Raw genomic sequence first — 22,907 nt, forward strand, 5'->3', positions numbered from 1 at the left:
AATAGTGATTTTAGCAGTGGTTTGGTGTGTGTGTGTGTATGCGCCCGGGTGTGTGCGTGTTCGTGTGTGCAACGACCAGTCTAGCCAATGGATTGGCCAGAGAGCTGACTTGGCAAACATGTTCGCAGACCAGGATAGAATATGACCTCTGGGGTTGTAGTAGAGAACAGACCAGACTAGAATATGACCTCTGGGGTTGTAGTAGAGAGACAGACCAGACTAGAATATGACCTCTGGGGTTGTAGTAGAGAGACAGACCAGACTAGAATATGACCTCTGGGGTTGTAGTAGAGAGACAGACCAGACTAGAATATGACCTCTGGGGTTGTAGTAGAGAGACAGACCAGACTAGAATATGACCCTCTGGAAGTTGTTAGATGAGAGACAGACAGACTAGAATATGACCTCCTCTGGGGTTGTTGATGAGAGACAGACCAGACTAGAATATGACCTCTGGGGTTGTTGATGAGAGAGACCAGGCTAGAATATGACCCTCTGGGGTTGTGGTTGAGACAGACCAGACTAGAATATGACCTTCAAATGAGGTTGTAGAGACAGACCAGACTAAATAAGGACCTCCGAAGTTGTAGTAGAGAGACAGACCAGACTAGAATAAGGACCTCTGGGGTTGTAGGTAGAGAGACAGACCAGACTAGAGATATGACATCCTCCGGGGCTGTAGTGAGAGACAGACCAGACTAGAATATGAGACCTCTGGGGGTTGTAGTAGAGAGACAGACCAGGACTAGAATATGAACTCTGGGGTTGTGTAGAGAGACAGACCAGACTAGAATATGACCTCTGGGGTTGTTGATGAGACAGACCAAACTAGAATAAGGACCTCTGGGGCTGTAGTAGAGAGACAGACTAGACAGAATATGACCCTCTGGGGTTGTAGAGAGACAGACCAGACTAGAATATGACCCTGGGGCTGTAGAGAGACAAAAGACCAGACTAGAATATTACCTCTGGGGTTGTTGATGAGAGATGACCAGACTAGAATATGGACCCTGGAGGTTGCTGATGAGAGACAGACCAGATTAGAGAGTATGACCCCTGGGGGCTGTAGTAGAGAGACAGACCAGACCAGAACATGACCTTCTGGGGTTGTAGTAGAGACAGACCAGACTAGAATATGACCTCTGGGGCTAGTAGTAGAGAGACAGACCAGGACTAGAATATAAACTCTGGGGCTGTAGTAGAGAGACAGACCAGACTAGAATATGACCCGGGGTTGTGGTAGAGACAGACCAGACTAGAATATGACCTCTGGGGTTGTAGGCAGACCAGACTAGAATATGATGGGGTTGTTGATGTGAGAGACAGACCAGACTAGAATAAGGACCTCTGGGGTTGGTAGAGAGACAGACCAGACTAGAATATGGACCCTCTGGGGGGGTTGTGGTGGAGAGACAGGACCAGACTAGAATATCACCCTCTGGGGTTGTGAGAGACAGACCACTAGAACATGGACCTTCTAAAGGGAGACAGACCAGACTAGGAATATGACCTCTGGGGTTGTTGATGAGGGGCAGACCAGACCAGAATATGACCTCTCTGGGGCTGTGGTGGTGACAGACCAGGATAGAATATGACCTCTGGGTTGTAGCACAGAGACAGACCAGACTAGAATAACATGGTTCCTCTGGGGGTTGTAGGTAGAGAGACAGACCAGACTAGAATATGACCCTTCTGGGGTTGTAGGCAGAGAGACAGACCAGACTAGAATATGACCTCTGGGGCTGTATTAGAGAGACAGACCAGACCAGAACATGACCTGGGGTTAAGCTGATGAGAAAGGACCAGAAGAATAAGGACCCTCTGGGCCAGTAGAGAGACAGACCAGACTAGAATATGACCCTCTGGGGCTGGGAAGCAGAGAGACAGACCAGACTAGAATAAGGACCTCTGGGGTTGTTGATGAGACAGACAGACTAGAATATGACCTCTGGGGTTGTTGATGAGAGACAGACCAGACTAGAATATGACCTCTGGGGTTGCTACAGAGAGACAGACAGACTAGAATATGACCTCTGGGGCTGTTGATGAGAGACAGACCAGACTAGAATATGACCCTGGGGCTGTTGATGAGACAGACTAGACTAGAACATGACCTCTGGGGGTTGTTGATGAGACAGACCAGACTAAAATATGACCCTCTGGGGTTGTGGTAGAGAGACAGACCAGATGCCAGGAATAAGGACCTCTGGGGTTGTAGTAGAGAGACAGGGACTGTTTTTTTTACTAGAATATTACCCTCTGGGGCTGTAGTAGAGAGACAGACCAGATTAGAATATTACCTCTGGGGTCAGTAGTAGGACAGACAGACTAGAATATGACCTCTGGGGTTGTTGTGATGAGAGACAGACCAGAACTAGAATATGACCTCTGGGGCTGTAAGTAGAGATGACAGACCAGACTAGAATATTACCTCTGGGGGCTGTAGTAGAGACAGACCAGACTAGAATATGACCCTCTTTGTTGATGAGACAGACCCAGACTAGAATATGACAATCTCTGGGGTTGTTTGATGAGAGACAGACCAGACTAGAATATGACCTCTGGGGCTGTAGTAGAGAGACAGACCAGATTAGAATATTTACCTTTGGGGTTGTTGATGAGAGACAGAACTGAGACTAGAATATGACTCTGGGGTTCTAGTAGAGAGACAGACCAGACAGAATATATGACCAATCAGGGGTTGTAGTAGAGAGACAGACCAGACTAGGAATATGACCTCCTCTATGAGTGTTGTTGATGAGAGACAGACCAGACTAGAGAGAGGACCTCTAGGGGCTGTAGTAGTAGAGACAGACCAGGACTGGAATATGACCTCTGGTTGGCTGTAGTAGAGAGGACAGACCAGACTAGAATACACCTTCTGGGGCTGTGCAGTGAGAGACAGACCAGACTAGAATATGACCTCTGGGGCTGTGGTAGAGAGACACCAGACTAGAATATGACCTCTGGGGCTGTTGGAAGAGAGACAAGACGGAGACTAGAATATAACCTCTGGGAGAAGCCGAAGTAGAGAGACAGACAGACTAGAATATGACCCTCTGTGGGCTGTAGTGAGAGAGACCAGACCAGACTAGAATATGACCTCTGGGGTTGGTAGAGAGACAGACCAGACTAGAATATGACCTCTGGGTTGTAGGTAGAGACAGACCAGACTTGTAGGGAATATGACCTCTGGGGTTGTAGTAGAGAGACAGACCAGACTAGAGTATGACCTCTGGGGGATTTGTAGTAGAGAGAGAGACCTGACTAGAATATGACCTCTGGGGTTGTAGTAGAGATGGGACAGACACAGAGAGAATATGACCTCTGGGGCCGTAGTAGAGACAGACCAGACCCAGAATGAACCTCTGGGGGTTGATGAGAGATAAGACCAGACTAGAATATGACCTTCTGAAAAGGGTTGTAGAGGGAGACAGACTAATGGGAAGATCCTCTGAGTTGTTGATGAGACAGACAGACTAGAATATGACCTCGTTGTAGAGAGATGACAAGACTGAAGAGACCTCTAAGGTTATAGAGACAACCACTGAATACTTAGACCTCTGGGGTTGTTGAGAGAGACAGATCTGAGACTAGGAATATGACCTCTGGGTTTGTAGTAGAGAGACAGACCAGACTAAGAGTATGATTTAAAATGGTAGACACATACCAGACTAGAATATGACCTCTGTGGCTGTAGCAGTAGAGACAACCGAGACTAGAATATGGACCTCTGGGGTTGTGGTAGAGAGACAGACCCAGACTAGGAATAATGAGCCTCTGGGGTTGTGAGAGAAGAGATGACAGACCAGACTGAATATGACCTCTGGGGTTAGTTGATGAGAGACAGACTAGAATTAGAATATTACCTCTAAATAGGAGCAGAGAGACAGACCAGACTAGAATCTTGACCTCTGGGGCCTTGGCGTAGAGAGACAGACCAGACTAGAATACGACCTCTGTGGGGCTGGTAGAGAGACAGACCAAGACGAATATGGACCTCGGGGGCTGTAGTAGAGAGACAGACCAGACTAGGAATAAGGACCTCTGGGGTTGTTGGGATGAGAGACAGACCAGACTAAGAACTATGACCTCTGCGGGTTGTGTAGTAGAGAGACAGACCAGACTAGAAAAGGACCTCTGGGGGCTGTAGAGAGACAGACCAGACTAGGGGTAATTTAATGACCTCTGGGGCTGGTAGAGAGACAGACCAGACTGGGAGAAATATGACCTCTGGGGTTGTTGATGAGACAGACCAGACTAGAATATGACCTCTGGGGTTGAGTAGAGACAGACCAGACAGAATAGATATGACCTCTGGGGTTGTGTAGTAGAGAGACAGACCAGACTAGAAGAAGACCTCTGGCTGGTTGGGAGAGAGACAGACTAGACTACTAATATGACCTCTGGGGTTGTAGTAGAGAGACAAGACAGACTAGGAAGATATGACCTCTGGGGCTGTAGTAGAGAGAGACCAGACTGAGAATATGAAGCCTCGGGTTGTTGATGAGAGACAGACCAGACTAGTAATATGATCTCTGGGGGTTGTGTAGTAGAGAGACAGACCAGACTAGATATCGACCTCGGGTTGTAGTAGAGACAGACCAGACTAGATATGACCTCTGGGGGTTGATGAGACAGACCAGACTAGAATATGACCTCTGGGGGTTGTTGATAAGAGACAGACCAGACTGAGAATATGACCTCCTGGGGTTGTTGATGAGAGACAGACCAGACTCGGAATATGACCTCTGGGGCTTCGTAGTAGAGACAGATTAAGGATAAGAATAGTGACCTCTGGGGTTGTAGGAGAGACAGACCAGACTGAGAAATACTTGACCTCTGGGGTTGTTGATGAGACAGACCAGACTAGAATATGACCTCTGGGTTTGTAGTAGATGAGACAGACCAGACTAGAATATGACCCTCTGGGGTTGTTGAGTGAGAGAGACAAGAGACCAGACTCAGAATAGACCTCTGGGGTTGTTAGTTGAGAGACAGACACAGACTAGGAATATGACCTCTGTGGTTGTAGAGAGACAGACCAGACTAGAGCAAGGACCTCTGGGGTTTGTAGTAGAGAGACAGACCAGACTTTAGAATAAGACCTCCGGGGTTGTAGTAGAGAGACAGACCAGAACGAGAATATGACCTCTGGGGTTGTAGAGAGACAGACCAGACTAGAATATGACCTCTGGGGTTGTGTAGAGACAACCAGGATAGTGAATATGACCCTCTGGGGTTGTTGGATGAGAGACAGACAGACTAGTAATGACCTCTGGGGTTAGTAAGTAGAGAGACAGACCAGACTAGAATATGACCTCTGGGGTTGCTTGGCTGACAGACCAGACTAGAATATCACAACCTCTGGGGTTGTAGTAGAGACAGACCAGACTAGAATATGACCTCTGGGGTTGTAGTAGAGACAGACCAGACTGAGAAATATGACCTCTGGGGTTGTAGTAGAGAGACAGACCAGACTGGAGAATATGACCCTCTGGGGTTGTGGTAGAGAGACAGACCAGACTAGAATATGACCCTCTGGGGTTGTAGTAGAGACAGACCAACAGAAATATGAACCTCTGGGGTTGTTTAGTGAGACAGACCCAGACTAGAAATGACCTCTGGGGTTGCTGCGTAGAGGGAGACAGACCAGACTAGAATATGACCTCTGGGGTTGCTGTGTAGAGAGACAGACTAGATAGAATATATGACACTCTGGGTTGTGGTAGAGACAGACCAGACTGAGAATATGAACCTCTGGGGTTGTAGTAGAGAGACAGACCAGACTAGGAATAGACCTCTGGGGAGTTGATGACAGACAGACCAGACTAGAATATGACCCTCTGGGGTTGTAGTAGAGAGACAGAAAATTGACTAGAATATGAACCGGGGGTTCATGAGAGACAGACCAGACGAATCTGGGGTGTGGTGAGAGACAGACCAGACTAGAATATGACCTCTGGGGTGGTAGAGAGACAGACCGTAGACTAGAAGATGACCTCTGGGGGTTGTTGATGAGAGACAGACCAGACTAGAATATGACCTCTAGGGATTTTTGATGAGAGACAGACCAGACAATAACCGGTTGCTTAGTAGAGAGACAGACCAGACATAGAATATGACCTCTGGGGTTGGTAGAGAGACAGACCAGACTAGAATATGACCTCTGAGGGTTGTAGGTAGAGAGACAGACCAGACATGACCTCTGGGGTTGTAGTAGAGAGACAGACCAGACTAGAAATGACCTCTGGGGTTGTAGTAGAGAGACAGAACCAGACTAGAACAATATGACCTCTGGGGTTGTGGTAGTAGAGACAGGACTAGACTAGAATATGACCTCCTGGGGGTTGTTGATGAGAGACAGATTCCCAGACTAGAATATGAACCTCTAGGGTTGTGAGAAGAGAGACAGACCAGACTAGAATATGACCTCTGAAGTTGTTGATGAGAGACAGACCAGAACTAGACAAAGGACCTCTGGCGTTGTGGTAGAGAGATGCAGACCAGACTGAATATGACCTCTGGGAGCTTTGTGGTAGAGAGACAGACCCTTAGGACTGGAGAATATGACCTCTGGGGGTTGACAGTGAGAGACAGACCAGACTAGGAATATGACCTCTGGGGTGTAGAGAGACAGACCAGACTAGAATAGCCTCACCTGGGGTTGTAGTAGAGAGACAGGTACAGACTAGAATATGACCTCTGGGGTTGTAGTAGAGAGACAGACACAGACTAAGAATGATATGACCTCTGGGGTTGTAGTAGAGACAGACCCAGACTAGGAATAAGGACCTCTGGGGTTGTAGTAGAGAGACAGACCAGACTAGAATATATGACCTCGGGGGCTGTAGTAGAGACAGACCAGACTAGAAATATGACTTCTCGGGTTGTAGAGGAGAACAGACCTGACGCAAGACCCTCAAGCGGAGCCAGTTACCTCTCCAGATCTGCTGGTCCAGTGGGCCTCATGGGGCAACTTCTAGTTCGTCTCTAATTGGGCCTGCTACTCACAGTGTGAGGTATGAGGGGGAAGTGCAGTGTGCTTTAGTTTTGACTGTTCTCCAACTCTAAGTCTGCGTGCCTCGGTGAGGTAAAATCTAAGCAATGCTCCAATCTCTCTATCACCCTTATGTGGGCACACACCGCAAGTATGTGGCACACACACACTGCAAGCATGTGCGCACACACACACACACACACACACACATACACACACACTGTGTGATGTCTTACAAACAGGTATAATGCTCAGGGCAAATAAAGCCTGAGAGAGAGCAGAGGTTGTGTTCAGCTCAGCAGACCAGAACTCATATTGGTCCAGGAGGGAGCTGCTAGGAGAGAGTACAGGTCGTAGAGAGGAGACTGCTGTCGTAGTGGTGGCGGGAGAGAGGATGTAGCTGCTGGTCGTGGTGGTGGCAAAGGAGGAGAGGAGAAGCTGCTGGTCGTAGTGGGAGAAAGGGAGAGAGGAGTAGTGCTGGGTGGGTAGTGGTAGAAGAAGGAGAGAGGAGTAGTATGGTCGTAGTGGTAGAAAGGAGAGAGGAGTAGATGCTGGTCAGGAGTGGTAGAAAGGAGAGAGGAGGTAGCTAAGCTGGTAAGTGGTAGAAAGGAGAGAGGAGTAGTGGTGAGAGAAAGGAGAGAGGAGTAGTTGCTGGTGTAGGTGGAGAAAGGGAGAGAGGAGTAGCTGCTGGTGTAGTGGTAGAAAGGAGAGAGGAGTAGCTGCTGGTCGTAGTGGTAGAAAAGGAGAGAGGAGTAGCTGCTGGTATGGTGGTAGAAAGGGAGAGAGGAGTAGCTGCTGGTGTAAAGAGAGGAGTAGTGTGGTCATAGTGTGGTAGAAAGGGGAGAGAGGAGTAGCTGCTGGTCGTAGGTGGTAGAAAGGAGAGAGGAGTAGATGCATTGGGCAAGTGGTAGAAAAGAGAGAGGAGTAGCTGCTGGTCATGGAAGTGGTAGAAAGGGAGAGAGGAGAATTTGATTGGTAGTAGGTAGAAAGGAGAGAGGAGTAGTGCTGGTCAGAAGTGGTAGAAAGGGGAGTAGTGTGGTGTGGAGGTGTGGTAAAGGTGAGGTAGGAGTAGCTGCTGGGTATGTAGTGGTAGAAAAGAGAGAGGGAGTAGTGCTGGGTGTAGTGGTGGAAAGGAGAGAGGAGTAGCTGCTGGTCGTAGGTGGTAGAAAGGGAGAGAGGAGTAGGCTGGTCGTAGTGGTAGAAAGGAGAGAGGAGTAGCTGCTGGTCGTAGTGGTAGAAAGGGAGAGAGGAGTAGCTGCTGGTGGTAGGGGTAGAAAGGAGAGAGGAGTAGCTGCTGGTCGTAGTGGTAGGAAAGTAGAGAGGAGTAGCTGCTGGTCGTAGTGGTAGAAAGGAGAGAGGAGTTAGCTGCTGGTCGTAGTGGTAGAAAGTGAGAGAGATGTAGCTGCTGGTCATGAGTGGTAGAAAGGAGAGAGGAGTAAAGCTGCTGGTCGTAGTGGTAGAAAGGAGAGAGGAGTGAAGCTGCTGGTCGTAGGGTAGAAAAGAGAGAGGAGGGTAGCTGCTGGTCATAGTGGTAGAAAGGAGAGAGGAGTAGCTGCTGGTCGAGTCGGTGGAAAGGAGAGGGAGTAGCTGCTGGTCGTAGTGGTAGAAAGGAGAGAGGAGTAAGCTCCTGGTCATAGTGGTAGAAATGCTGAGAGAGGAGTAGCTGCTGTAGTCGAAGTGGTTGAAAGAGAGAGAGGAGTAGCTGCTGGTCATAGTGGTAGAAAGGAGAGAGGAGTAGCTGCTGGTGGTAGGGGTAGAAAGGAGAGAGGAGTGTAGCTGCTGGTCGTAGTGGTAGAAAGTGAGAGGGTAGCTGCTGGTCGTAGTGGTAGAAAGGGAGAGAGGAGTACGCTGCTGGTGCGTGTGGTAGAAAGGAGAGAGGAGTAGCTGCTGGTCATAGTGGTAGAAAGAGAGAGGAGTGTAGCTGCTGGTCGTAGTGGTAGAAAGGGGGAGAGGAAGAAGCTGCTGGTCATAGTGGTAGAAAAGGAGAGAGGAGTAGCCGTGCTGGTCGTTTAGTGTGGTAGAAAGGAGAGAGGAGTAGCTGCTGGTGGTAGTGGTAGGAAAAGGAGAGAGAGATTAGCTGCTGGTCGTAGTGGTAGAAAGGAGAGAGGAGTAGCTGCTGGTGGTAGTGGTAAAAAGGAGAGAGAGATTAGCTGCTGGTCATAGTGGTGGTGGATGGGAGAGAGGAGTAGCTGCTGGTTTTGCTGTTTAATGGTGTTGTTAGGATCAGTTTTTTCGTTTAATGGTGTTGTTAGGATCAGTTTTTTCGGTTTAATGGTGTTGTTAGGATCAGTTTTTTCACGTTTAATGGTTTTGTTAGGATCAGTTTTTTCGGTTTAATGGTGTTGTTAGGATCAGTTTTTTCGGTTTAATGGTGTTGTTAGGATCAGTTTTTTCGGCTTTAATGGTGTTGTTAGGATCAGTTTTTTCGGTTTAATGGTGTTGTTAGGATCAGTTTTTTCGGTTTAATTGGTGTTGTTAGGATCAGTTTTTTTTCGGGTTTAATGGTGTTGTTAGGATCAGTTTTTTCGGTTTAATGGTGTTGTTAGGATCAGTTTTTCGGTTTAATGGTGTTGTTAGGATCAGTTTTTTTTCGGTTTAATGGTGTTGTTAGGATCAGTTTTGTCTATTTAATGGTGTTCTTGGACACAATAGAAATGTAGGATGGTGAGATGGTTGCTCAACAAACGTTTATTATTTGTATAATCAATGCGTATCTTGAATATGAATCATGATCGTCCCTAGGTTTCTTCATAGGTTTCGCTTCCTTCTAAGGAATTTTTCATGGCGACTGTGCTTTCTTCTTCTTTGCTTGCTCTTTGGGGTTTTAGACCGGTTATCTGTAAAGCACTTTGTGACAACTGCTTTATAAAAATACATTTGATTTGATCTGAACAAATCATATTAACCATAAGAATTTGCTGGTTCAGTCCATCTCAGTGTTGACATTCTAACTCTAACCTGCTGTAGTAGGTCACATACATCATCATATCAGCCATGTTGCACTTACATGTTATTATCCCGTTTCATATTATGAAGTCGCCTAAATGTCTCTCACGTATTGCGTGCACCTCTGCTTAATCTGATAATGAGCACGTTGGCCTGTGTAGGCTGTGGCAGCGGGGGATGATGCAGGTCACGGTTAGTAATAATGAGGATAGAGTTGCAGTTTGGGACGAGAGAAAGCTTGAAGCTCATTACAAAAAGGTCTCTGGTTTCTACTGCCTGGCCCTGAATTCAGCCTCCAACATCAGAGGATTCAATTCCTCTCTGCTCCGTCTCATTCCACAGGCAGCACGGGCCCAATCCGACGGTGACAGATGTTGCTTCTGTGTTTGCTTCTGTGTCGCCTCTGTCTGTTTGTTTATATCTGATAAACAGTGAGCTCACACAGCCTCTGTCTGTTGGTAGGTATTATATCTGATAAACAGTGAGCTCCCACACAGCCTCTGTCTGTGTGGTGGGTATTATATTAGATAAACAGTGAGCTCACACAGCCTCTGTCTGTTGGTGGGTATTATATCTGATAAACAGTGAGCTCACACAGCCTCTGTCTGTTGGTGGGTATTATATCTGATAAACAGTGAGCTCACACAGCCTCTGTCTGTTGGTGGGTATTATATCTGATAAACAGTGAGCTCACACAGCCTCTGTCTGTTATTGGGTATTATATCTGATAAACAGTAAGCTCACACAGCCTCTGCCATATGTCGCGTATGAGTCTGATCTGCTGTTGTATGCGTGTCAAACTCTTGCACTGAAAAAACAGCCATGGGGAGGATGGGCGGATGTTGGTGGCTTGTATGTCTGTGAAGGGTAATGTTACCTCCCTCCCTCGATCCCTCCCCTCTCTCTCTCTCTCTCTCTCTTTCTCTCTTTCTCTGTCTCTCTCTGTCTCTCAATAAAATTCAATTCAAGTGGCTTTATTGGCATGGGGAAACATATGTTAACATTGCCAAAGCAAGTGAAGTAGATAATATACAAAAGTGAAATAAACAATATAAATGAACAGTAAACATTACATTCACAGAAGTTCCAAGATGGCGAGCAGTCTATGAACCTTTACACCGGATCATCGCAGCTAGCTATCTGCAATCCGAGTGGCTACTCCTGGCTAACGTTTCTGTCCCGAAGCGAGCACCAGTTAGCCTTGAGCTAGCCTTTGAGCCAGGCCCATCTCACAGCTAGCCGAAGAAGTCCACCAGCCAATTGGGCTACAATACCTCTTTTGCCAATTGGCCTGGACCCTTCTGCCGACATGGAGCACCGCTGATCCATCAGACTGGTCTGCCGACGTAACCTTCCGAGGTGGTTTCAACAGGCCCTCTCCGTTGCGACGTTGTGGGGAGGCCCATCCTGCCAGCCCGGCCCGCTAGCCTTCTGAATCGCCGTGTCTCCAGCTCTGCCTAGCATAGTAGCAACTACTGAATTGGCTCTCTGATTCACCTATTGCTACTCATTGGACCCTATGATCACTCGGCAAAACATGCCTCTCCCTAATTTCAATATGCCTTGTCTATTGCTGTTTTTGTTAGTGATAATTGTCTTATTTCACTGTAGAGCCCCCAGCCCTGCCCAATATGCCTTAGATAGCCCTTTTGTTGCACCCCCATACATCGCGGTGACCTCACCTAGCTCATCTGGTGCCTCTAGAGACAAAACCTCTCTCATTGTCACCAATGCCTAGGTTTTACCCTCCACTGTACTCACATTCTACCATACCCTTGTCTGTACATTATGCCTTGAATCTATTCTTCCACGCCGAGAAATCTGCTCCTTTTTACTCTCTGTTCTGAATGCACTAGACGACCAGTTCTTATAGCCTTTAGCAGTATCCCTTATCCTATTCCTCCTCTGTTCCTCTGGTGATGTAGAAGTTAATCCAGGCCCTGCAGCCCCTAGGCACCAGTCCCATTCCCCAGGCGCTCTCTTTTGTTTACTTCTGTAATCGTAAAAGCCTTGGTTTCATGCATGTTAACATTAAAAGCCTCCTCCCTAAGTTTGTTTTATTCACTGCTTTAGCACACTCCGCCAACCCGGATGTCCTAGCCGTGTCTGAATCCTGGCTTAGGAAGGCCACCAAAAAATCCAGAAATGTTCATCCCCAACTACAACATTTTCCGACAAGATAGAATTGCCAAAGGGGGCGGAGTTGCAATCTACTGCAGAGAAAGCTTGCAGAGTTCTGTCATTCTATCCAGGTCTGTGCCCAAACAATTCAAGCTTCTACTTTTAAAAATCCACCTTTCCAGAAACAAGTCTCTCACCGTTGCCGCTTGTTATAGACCCCAGCTGTGCCCTGGACACCATATGTGAATTGATTGCCCCCCATCTGTCTTCAGAGTTCATACTGTTAGGTGACCTAAACTGGGATATGCTTAACACCCTACAATCTAAACTAGATGCCCTCAATCTAACATAAATTATCAAGGAACCTACCAGGTACAACCCTAAGTCCATAACCATTGGCACCCTCTTAGATATCATCCTAACCAACTTGCCCTCTAAATACACCTCTGCTGTCTTCAATCAGGATCTCAGCGATCACTGCCTCATTGCCTGCGTCCGTAATGGATCCGTGGTCAAACGACCTCCACTCATCACTGTCAAACGCTCCCTAAAACACTTCAGCAAGCAGGCCTTTCTAATCGACCTGGCCGGGTATCCTGGAAGGATATTGACCTCATCCCGTCAGTAGAGGATGCCTGGTTGCTCTTTAAAAGTGCTTTCCTCAACATCTTAAAAAAAGCTGGCCCTATTCAAAAAATGTAGAACTAAGAACAGGTATAGCCCTTGGTTCTCCACAAACTTGACTGCCCTTGACCAGCACAAAAACATCCTGTGGCATACTGCATTAGCATTGAATAGCCCCCACGATATGCACCTTTTCAGGGAAGTTAGGAACCCAATATACACAGTCAGTTAGGAAAGCTAAGACTAGCTTTTTCAAACAGAAATTTGCATCCTGCAGCACTAATTCCAAAATGTTTTGGGACACTGTAAAGTCCATGGAGAATAAGAGCACCTCCTCCCAGCTGCCCACTGCACTGAGGCTAGGAAACACTGTCACCACCAGATAAATCTACGATAATCGATCATTTCAATAAGCATTTTTCTACGGCTGGCCATGCTTTCCACCTGGCTACCCCAACCCCGGCCAACAGCTCTGCACCCCCTGAAGCAACTTGCCCAAGCACCCCCTGCTTCTCCTTCACCCCAAATCCAGTCAGCTGATGTTCTGAAAGAGCTGCAAAATCTGGATCCCTACAAATCAGCTGGGCTAGACAATCTGGACCCTCTCTTTCTAAAATTATCCACCAACATTTTTGAAACCCCTATTACTAGCCTGTTCAACCTCTCTTCCGTATTGTCTGAGATCCACAAAGATTGAAAGCTGCCGCGGTCATCCCCCTCTTCAAAGAGGGGGAGACACTCTAGACCCAAACTGTTATAGACCTATATCCATCCTGCCCTGCCTTTCTAAAATCTTTGAAAGCCAAGTTAACAAACATATCACCTACCATTTCGAATCCCACCGTACCTTCTCCACTATGCAATCTGGAGAAGGCTTTCGACTCTGTCAATCACTGCATTCTTAGCCTTGGTTTCTCAAATGACTGCCTTGCCTGGTTCGCTAACTACTTCTCAGATAGAGTTCAGTGCGTCAAATCGGAGGGCCTGTTGTCCGGGCCACTGGCAGTCTCTATGGGGGGTGCCAAGGGTTCAATTCTCGGGCCGTCTCTTTTCTCTGTATATATCAATGATGTCGCTCTTGCTGCTGGTGATTCTCTGATCCACCTCTACGCAGACGACACCATTCTGTATACATCTGGCCCTTCTTTGGACACTGTGTTACCTAACCTCCAAACGAGCTTCAATTCCATACAACCCTCCTTCCGTGGCCTCCAACTGCTTTTAAATGCTAGTAAAACTTGATGCATTCTCCTCAACCGATTGCTGCCCACACCCGCCTGACTAGCATCACTAATCTGGACAGTTCTGACTTAGAATATGTGTACAACTACAAATACCTAGGTGTCTGGTTAGACTGGAAACGCTCCTTCCAGACTCACATTAAGCATCTCCAATCCAAAATTAAATCTAGAATCTGCTTCCTATTTCGCAACAAAGCCTCCTTCACTCATGCTGCCAAACATACCCTCGTAAAACTGACTATCCTACCGATCCTTGACTTCGGCGATGCCATTTACAAAATAGCCTCCTTACGCTCTACTCAGCAAACTGGATGTAGTCTATCACAGTGCCATCCATTTTGTCCACGAAAGCCCCATATACTACCCACCACTGCGACCTGTATGCTCTCGTTGGCTGGCCCTCACAACATATTCGTCGCCAAACCCACTGGCTCCAGGTCATCTATAAGTCTTTGCTAGGTAAAGCCCCACCTTATCTCAGCTCACAGGTCACCATAGCAACACCCACCCATAGCACGCGCTCCAGCAGGTATATTTCACTGGTCATCCCCAAAGCCAACACTTCCTTTGGCCGCCTTTCCTTCCAGTTCCCTGCTGCCAATGCATGGAACGAATCGCAGAAATCACTGAAGCTGGAGACTTATATCTCCCTCTCAAACTTTAAGCAACAGCTGTCAGAGCAGCTTACCAATCACTGTACCTGTACACAGCCAATCTGTAAATAACACACCTAACTACCTCATCCCCATATTATTACTTACCCTCTTGCTCTTTTGCACCCGGTATCTCTACTTGCACATCATCATCTGCACATCAATCACTCCTGTGTTAATGCTAAATTGTAATTATTTCACCTCTATGGTCTATTTATTGCCTTACCTCTCTACTCTTCCTCATTTGCACACACTGTACAAAGATTATTACAATTTTTTTAATTTGTTTTTTCTATTGTGTTATTCATTGTACGTTTGTTTATATGTAACTCTGTGTTGTTTGTGTTGCACTGCTTTGCTTTATCTTGGCCAAGTCGCAGTTGTAAATGAGAACTTGTTTCTCAACTGGCCTACCTGGTTAAATAAAGGTGAAAAAATTAAAAATAATTAATAAATACAAAAAATAAAATAATGTTATATTATGTATATATATACAGTGTTGTAACGATGTGAAAATGGTTAAAGTACAAAAGGGAAAATAAATAAACATAAATATTGGTTGTATTTACAATGGTGTTTGATCTTCACTGATTGCCCTTTCCTTGTGGCAACAGGTCACAAATCTTGCTACTGTGATGGCACACTGTGGTATTTCACCCAGGAGATTATCACAATCAGGTTTGCTTTCTTTGTGGGTTTGTGTAATCTAAGGGAAATATGTGTCTCTAATATGGTCATACATTTGGCAGCAGGTTAGGAAGTGCAGCTCAGTTTCCACCTCATTTTGTGGGCAGTGTGCACATAGGCAGACCTGGCTCTCAAGAGAAGACAGGCTATGGCGGCCTTTCTTAATAGCAAGGCTATGCTCACTAAGTCTGTACATAGTCAAAACTTTTCTTAAGTTTGGAGTCATTCACAGTGGTCAGGTATTCTGCCACTGTGTACTCTCTGTTTAGGACCAAATAGCATTCTAGTTTGCTTAGTTGTTTTGTTAATTCTTTCCAATGTGTCAAGTAATTATCTTTTGTTTTGTCATGATTTGGTTGGGTCTAAGTGTGTTGCTGTCCTGGGGCTCTGTGGGGTCTGTTTGAGTTTGTGAACAGAGCCCCAGGACCAGCATGCTTAGGGGACTCTTCTCCAGGTTCATCTCTCTGTAGGTGATGGCTTTGTTATGGAAGGTTTGGGGAATCGCTTCCTTTTAGGTGGTTGTAGAATTTAACGACTCTTTTCTGGATTTTGATAATTAGCGGGTATCGGCCTAATTCTGCTCTGCATGCATTATTTGGTGTTGTATGCTGTACACAGAGGATATTTTTTACAGAATTCTGCATGCACAGTCTCAATTTGGTGTTTGTTCCATTTTGGGAATTCTTGGTTGGTGAGCAGACCCCAGACCTCACAACCATAAAGGGCAATGGGTTCTGTAACTGAATCAAGTATTTTTAGCCAGATCCTAATGTCGAATTTTATGTTCCCTTTTGATGGCATAGAATGCCCTTCTTGCCTTCTCTCTCAGATCGTTCACAGCTTTGTGGAAGTTACCTGTGGCGCTGATGTTTAGGCCAAGGTATGTATAGTTTTTGTGTGCTCTACGACAACTGTGTCTGGATGGAATTTGTATTTGTGGTCCTGGCGACTGGACCTTTTTTAGAACGTCATTGTTTTTGTCTTACTGAGATTTACTGTCAGGGCCCAGGTTTGGTAGAATCTGTGTAGAAGATCTAGGTGTTGCTGTAGGCCCTCCTTGGTTGGTGACAGTCTCTCTCTCTCTCTCTCCCTCTCCCTCTCTCTCTCTCTCTCTCTCTCTCTCTCTCTCTCTCTCTCTCTCTCTCTCTGTCTTTTCTCTCTCTCTCTCTCTCTCTCTCTCTGTCTCTCTCTTCCCTTTCTCTCTCTCTCTCTTTGTTTCTCTCTCTCTCTCTGTCCCTCTCTCTTCCCTTTCTCTCTCTCTCTCTCTCTCTCTCTCTCTCTCTCTCCTCTCTCTCTCCTCACTTTATGTCTCTCTGTCTGTCTCTGTCTCTCTCTCTCTCCCCTCTCTAAAATGTTAGTGCAGTTGATTGTGCACTGCAGGGTCCACAGGGTTGACCGTGCACCCAGGCCCCAGGGCCTACTTCAGTCTGCTCTCAGTGTGATCCAGTGCTGGGGATTGTGTCTAATGTCTCTAATGGTGACCCTCTACTGTTGGCACCGGGCCACTGCAGACTGAATGGAGCATCACACTTCCATTGTGAGGGCCACACAAAAGGGTGTTTGTTACAGAGCTGAATCGGACAGGACTGTTGTGCAAGCCTACCTGCTGTGCTTGTGTGTGTATGTGTTTGGATGTTTGTGTGTGTTTGTGTGTACCGCTTGGACTTATCTGTTGGGCCTGAGTACGGTGGTGTCTGGTGTTATGTCTGTGTGGGGGTTGTCTGCACGCTTCTCCTGCTGGTTGATTTCAACATTTGTTTTCTTTCAGAATGTGAGGGCTGTCATCCTCAGGATGGCTCTCATCTACAAACCCCATAGCACAATTTGTCACAATTCTGTCAGGGATGTTTTTGTTGTCCTTGTTTAGGATTGTCACTGGGGAAGCTCTGTTGTTGTTGACAGGGGGCTATGACCTTGTCTCCATGGAGATGGGAGGCAGAGTCGATCTCTGTGTATTTCAACAACCTGGGAGACATTGGTGACACCCCCTTTAGTTCTCTCCTCTGTTGTCTCCTCTGTTGTCCCTCAACAGACATTGTTGTCATGGGATTGCTTTGGGGGAGGAGAGGATTTGGATAAAGACAAGTGTGAAACTAGATATTTATACATAAGTTCTGTTCATAGTAACTCAAGTGTATTCAGGGTAGCATAGTATTGAGTAGCATTTTACCACTACGGTTACCTGTGAAAGCTTGCCTGCTCCACAGTGATTAGATCTAGCCCTGTGAAAGCTTGCCTCCTACACAGTGATTAGATCTAGCCCTGTGAAAGCTTGCCTCCTCGACAGTGATTAGATCTAGCCCTGTGAAAGCTTGCCTCCTCCACAGTGATTAGATCTAGCCCTGTGAAAGCTTGCCTCCTCCACAGTGATTCGATCTAGCCCTGTGAAAGCTTGCCTCCTCCACAGTGATTAGATCTAGCCCTGTGAAAGCGTGCCTCCTTCACAGTGATTAGATCAAGCCCTGTGAAAGCTTGCCTCCTACACAGTGATTAGATCTAGCCCTGTGAAAGCTGCCTCCTCCACAGTGATTAGATCTAGCCCTGTGAAAGCTTGCCTCCTCCACAGTGATTAGATCTAGCCATGTGAAAGCTTGCCTCCTCCACAGTGACTCGATCTAGCCCTGTGAAAGCTTGCCTCCTACACAGTGATTACATCTAGCCCTGTGAAAGCTTGCCTCCTACACAGTGATTCGATCTAGCCCTGTGAAAGCTTGCCTCCTACACAGTGATTAGATCTAGCCCTGTGAAAGCTTGCCTCCTCCACAGTGATTCGATCTAGCCCTGTGAAAGCTTGCCTCCCCTCCACAGTGATTCGATCTAGCCCTGTGAAAGCTTGCCTCCTCCACAGTGATTCGATCTAGCCCTCTGAAAGTAGTTCACCCAGAGTGTTGATGTCTATGTCTATATCCATACCTCTCTGCATCAGACCATGTGGAAAGTTTAATGATACAGTAGGCTATGTACACGCCTGGCTGTCACAACTGGAGACCTCGTTCATAAACCCCCACATTCCAGTATTATATGTCTTCAGTTTAGAAACCTGGGGTCCAAGAATATGAGGTCCTTAAGGTTAAATAGCAGGAAACCGTTTTCCAACAAAACAAGCTTTTATTCTGTATGCTTTTTAAAAGTTGAAGTCAGACAAATTAATTTTTAACATCAAATGTAACTCATTTACATAGGGTCACTGTGTTGTGGAACAAAGTTATTAAAATTCATTCTCTCTCTCTGTCTGTCTTTCTCATCAGAAGAGGCAAGAAGCACAGCATCATCCTCCGGACACAGTTATCTGTCAGAGTTCACGCTTGTATCGGTGAGTGAAACACTTTTCATTTTGAAGCACTGTCTTTTCATTTGGAAGCATTGTGGGTATTTAAGTTGCGACTGTAAAATGTGGAGGTATCTGGAGTCAGACAGTGTTGCTAATGTCAACCTCTGCTGCATCACCTGCACATCTCATTAGAATATATAGTCTGTTTGACTACTTATTGGATGATTGAAAATTATCGCACTATCACTCACAGCTGCTAGGTACAGTAAATAATACATAACATAATAATAATAATAATACAAATAATAATGCATAATAATAATAATACAAAAAATTAATACAAATAATAATACAAATAATTATACATAATAATAAGACATCATAATAATACATTATAATAATCATAATTATAATAATACATTATAATACAAATATTAATAATAATACTTAATAATGCAACTAATAATACATAACATAATAATAATAAAAATAATAATACATAATAATAAAAATAAAAATAATTATACATAATAATAATAAAAATAATGATACATAATAATAATAATAACTATAATAATAGTAATACATAAAATAATAATAATAATAATACATAATAATAATAATAAATAAATAAATAATACATAATAATTAAAATAATAATAATAATAATAATAATAAAAATAATAATACATATGAATAATAATAAACATAATAATACATAATAATAATAAACAAAAATATAATACATAATAATAGTAATACATAATAATAATGAATAATAATAATACATAATAATACATAACATAATAATAAAAATAATACATAATAATAGTAATACATAATAATAATAATAATAGATAATAATACATAATAATAATAATGAAAATAATATCCATAATAATAATACATAATAACAATAATAGATAATAATAATAATACAAATAATAATAATACAAATAATGGTAATACATAATAATAGTAATAATACATAATAATAGTTATACAAATAATAATAATAATAATACATAATAATAGTTATACATAATAATAATACATAATAATAGTTATATATAATAATCCATAATAATAGTAATAATACTACATAAAAATAATAATCCATAATAGTAATACATAATAATAATAATAAAAATAATAATAATACATAATAATAAGAACTGTAATAATAAAAATAAAAATAAATATACATAATAATAATAATAAAAATAATAATACATACTAATAATAACAAACATACTAATACATAATAATAATAAAACATATATAATACATAATAATAGTAATACATAATAATAATAATAATAATAATAATAATACATAATAATAATAATGAAAATAATATCCATAATAATAATAGATAATAATAATAATAGATGATAATAATAATAATACAAATAATAATAATACAAATAATGGTAATACATAGTAATAATACTACATACAAATAATAATACATAATAATAATTATACATAATAATAGTAATAATACAAATAATAGTAACACATAATAATAGTAATAATACATATAAATAGTAATATATAATAATAGTAATAATACATAATAATAGTAATATATAATAATAGTAATATTACTAATAATAGTCATATATAATAATAGTAATAATAATACATAAAAATAATAATACATAAAAATAATAATACATAATAATAATGCATACTAATAATTAGTAATAATAATAATACAAATAATACATAGTAATAATAACAATACATAATAATAATATTACATACTAATAATAATATGACATAATAATAATTATACATAATAACAATACATAATAGTTATATTACGTAATAATAATAAAAATGCTAATACTAATTATACATAGTAATAACACATAATAATAATACATTATAATATATAATATATAATAAAACATAACAATAATAATACATAATGCATATGAAGAAGAATACATAATAATAATACAAAGAATACATAAAAATAAAAGTGATACATATTAATAATAATACATAATAATAATAATACATAATAATAATTCATTATAATATAAAAAGACATAATAATGATAATAATAATAATATTCCATAATAATAATAATAACACATAATAATAATACATTATAATATAAAAATACATAATAATAATATATATTAGTTAGTAATAATTATTATTATTATTATTTAAAAAAATAATAATACATTGCCTAATCTGGAATTTACAGATCGCATGGCTGTGTGCTCCATTTTATACACCTGTCACCAACTGCTGAAATAGCCAAATCCACTAATTTGAAGGCATGTCCACATACTTTTGTTTATGTAGTGTACATGGTATTTCTAAAGAGCCAAAGTCACTGTGCAGTCAACTACTCTATATCATCATTATATCGTCTGCCACTTCTCCACTGTGTTCCACTGCATCGGCTGATGAATCTGAATCTGAATCTGAACAGATGAAACCCTCTGGGAGAGTGAGGAAAGCATAGAGGTTGTTATGTTGGTTGTTTTGGAGACGTCTCCCTCTCCCTCCATCATGTTTTATGGCCTTGTTTTAACGCGCTCCACACTTGATTCCTACGTCAATAAAACAGGCCTCATAATGAGAGGAAATAAGTAGAGTGATTATAGGCCTGCACACACACACACACACACACACACACACACACACACACACACACACACACACACACACACACACACACACACACACACACACACACACATACACACACACACACACACACACACACACAGACACACACACACATTACATATACACACACACACACACACACACACACACACACACACACACACACACACACACACACACACACACACACACACACACACACACACACACACACTTAGTAAATCAGTCAAAGCTATTGTTTTGGGTCACGGTCATTCTATTTCTTTGTATATTTCTGTGTTGAGCTCACTGTTTCCATGTGGATGTTAATACTGTGTTTAGTTGGGAACACGTTCCTCCTCCTGATTTATCTTGATGTCCTGTCCTGTCTCTCAGACACACTATTACCTGACCGTTCGGCCTTGGAGAGGACTTGGAGAGGAGTGTGTGTGTGTGTGTGAGAGAGAGAGAGAGAACTGCTCTAAAAGACTGGTTTAAATGATAGTTAGTGAGAGACTAGCCCAGTTATGTCCCAGTCTAAACCTGACTCAAACCTGCCCTCCACATCACATTCAACAGCAGTAGCAAAGTCAAACAGTGCATTCATAGGTTGTGTGTAATACATTTAAGTACATAATTGTTTTTAATAAGTATTATAATACAAACAGGTCCAGCCTGCTTCACTTAATGATGAGTCAGAGCTGGTCTGTGCTCTGGGGATCCTTGCGTGCCCATATACCAAGGTGCTCTGTTCTGTGCAGGTTGGCAGCAAGGCAGTGCTGCAGGCTGCTGCACGTTGACTCTGGCTGCGTCCCAACTGCCACCTTCTTCTTCTCTGACCAGGGCCCAGATGTAGTGAACTGTGTAGTGAATAGAGTGCCATTTGAGATGCAGCCAGTGACAGAGACCATGGAGCGGAGTGCACGTGGCTCTCTCCTGCAGACACACAGGGCCTCCTCCTCCTCTCCTCTCCTCCTCCCTCCTCTCCTCTCCTCTCCTCTCCTCTCCAGGCTGCCAGGGGTTAAAATAACTCAGCAGGGTTAGCCTGGAAAAGCCATTAAGCCACGAGCTGTCGGATTTTAATTTGGCCTTTTTCAAAAGTGTTATTTAAGTGTACCAAGGCAAGGACAGAGGCGTTCTAACTTTGAAATGCCGTGTGAAATCCAGGCTATGATTTTCAGAAACTATAGCAGTCGTTTTCTCTGCTAATCCATTATACCTGCTGCTTGCATGGTATGTATCATGGAAACATTAGGAAACTCCACTTGATTTTATTTATTTTTACTGGGAGTTTTTTTTTTCGAGCCCTAAAAATACTGTCTTTAACTATTGGCAAGACATGAGACATGAGGCAAGACAGCTCTAGTCTAGCCCAGCCTGCCAGGTGAACCTAACCTGCCTAGGTCCTGTGAGGCAAGACAGCTCTAGTCTAGCCCAGCCTGCCAGGTGAACCTAACCTGCCTAGGTCCTGTGAGGCAAGACAGCTCTAGTCTAGCCCAGCCTGCCAGGTGGCCCTAACCTGCCTAGGTCCTGTTTGTGCATGCAGAGTACAATGTGGATTTATTTCATATGAAGCGCTCCTATCTTCCTATTATTTCCTGGCACTTTGATTTTGACATTTAAAACAGTATTGTATATGTTGGCTTTTACTGTTAGTTAACTGACTTTGCTCCAGGGGACTTCTGGGTCATAGATTCCATCATATCGAAGGCGGTTTAATGAGCGTACA

At 43.3% G+C, this 22,907-nt stretch overlaps 1 protein-coding gene across 1 annotated transcript in view; it reads left to right on the plus strand.

Annotated features, from left to right (window-relative positions):
• Positions 1–18,797, plus strand: part of LOC123733307 (FH1/FH2 domain-containing protein 3-like) — a 40,681-nt gene extending 21,884 nt beyond the window's left edge. The window contains exon 3 of the mRNA XM_045712772.1: positions 18,521–18,797. Coding sequence (XP_045568728.1) covers positions 18,521–18,593 — 73 coding nt within the window. The 3' untranslated portion in view covers positions 18,594–18,797. The remainder of the gene's footprint in view (positions 1–18,520) is intronic.
• Positions 18,798–22,907: the final 4,110 nt, after the last annotated feature.

The sequence above is a fragment of the Salmo salar genome, unplaced genomic scaffold (assembly GCF_905237065.1).
Source record: "Salmo salar unplaced genomic scaffold, Ssal_v3.1, whole genome shotgun sequence".
Taxonomy (NCBI): domain Eukaryota; kingdom Metazoa; phylum Chordata; class Actinopteri; order Salmoniformes; family Salmonidae; genus Salmo; species Salmo salar.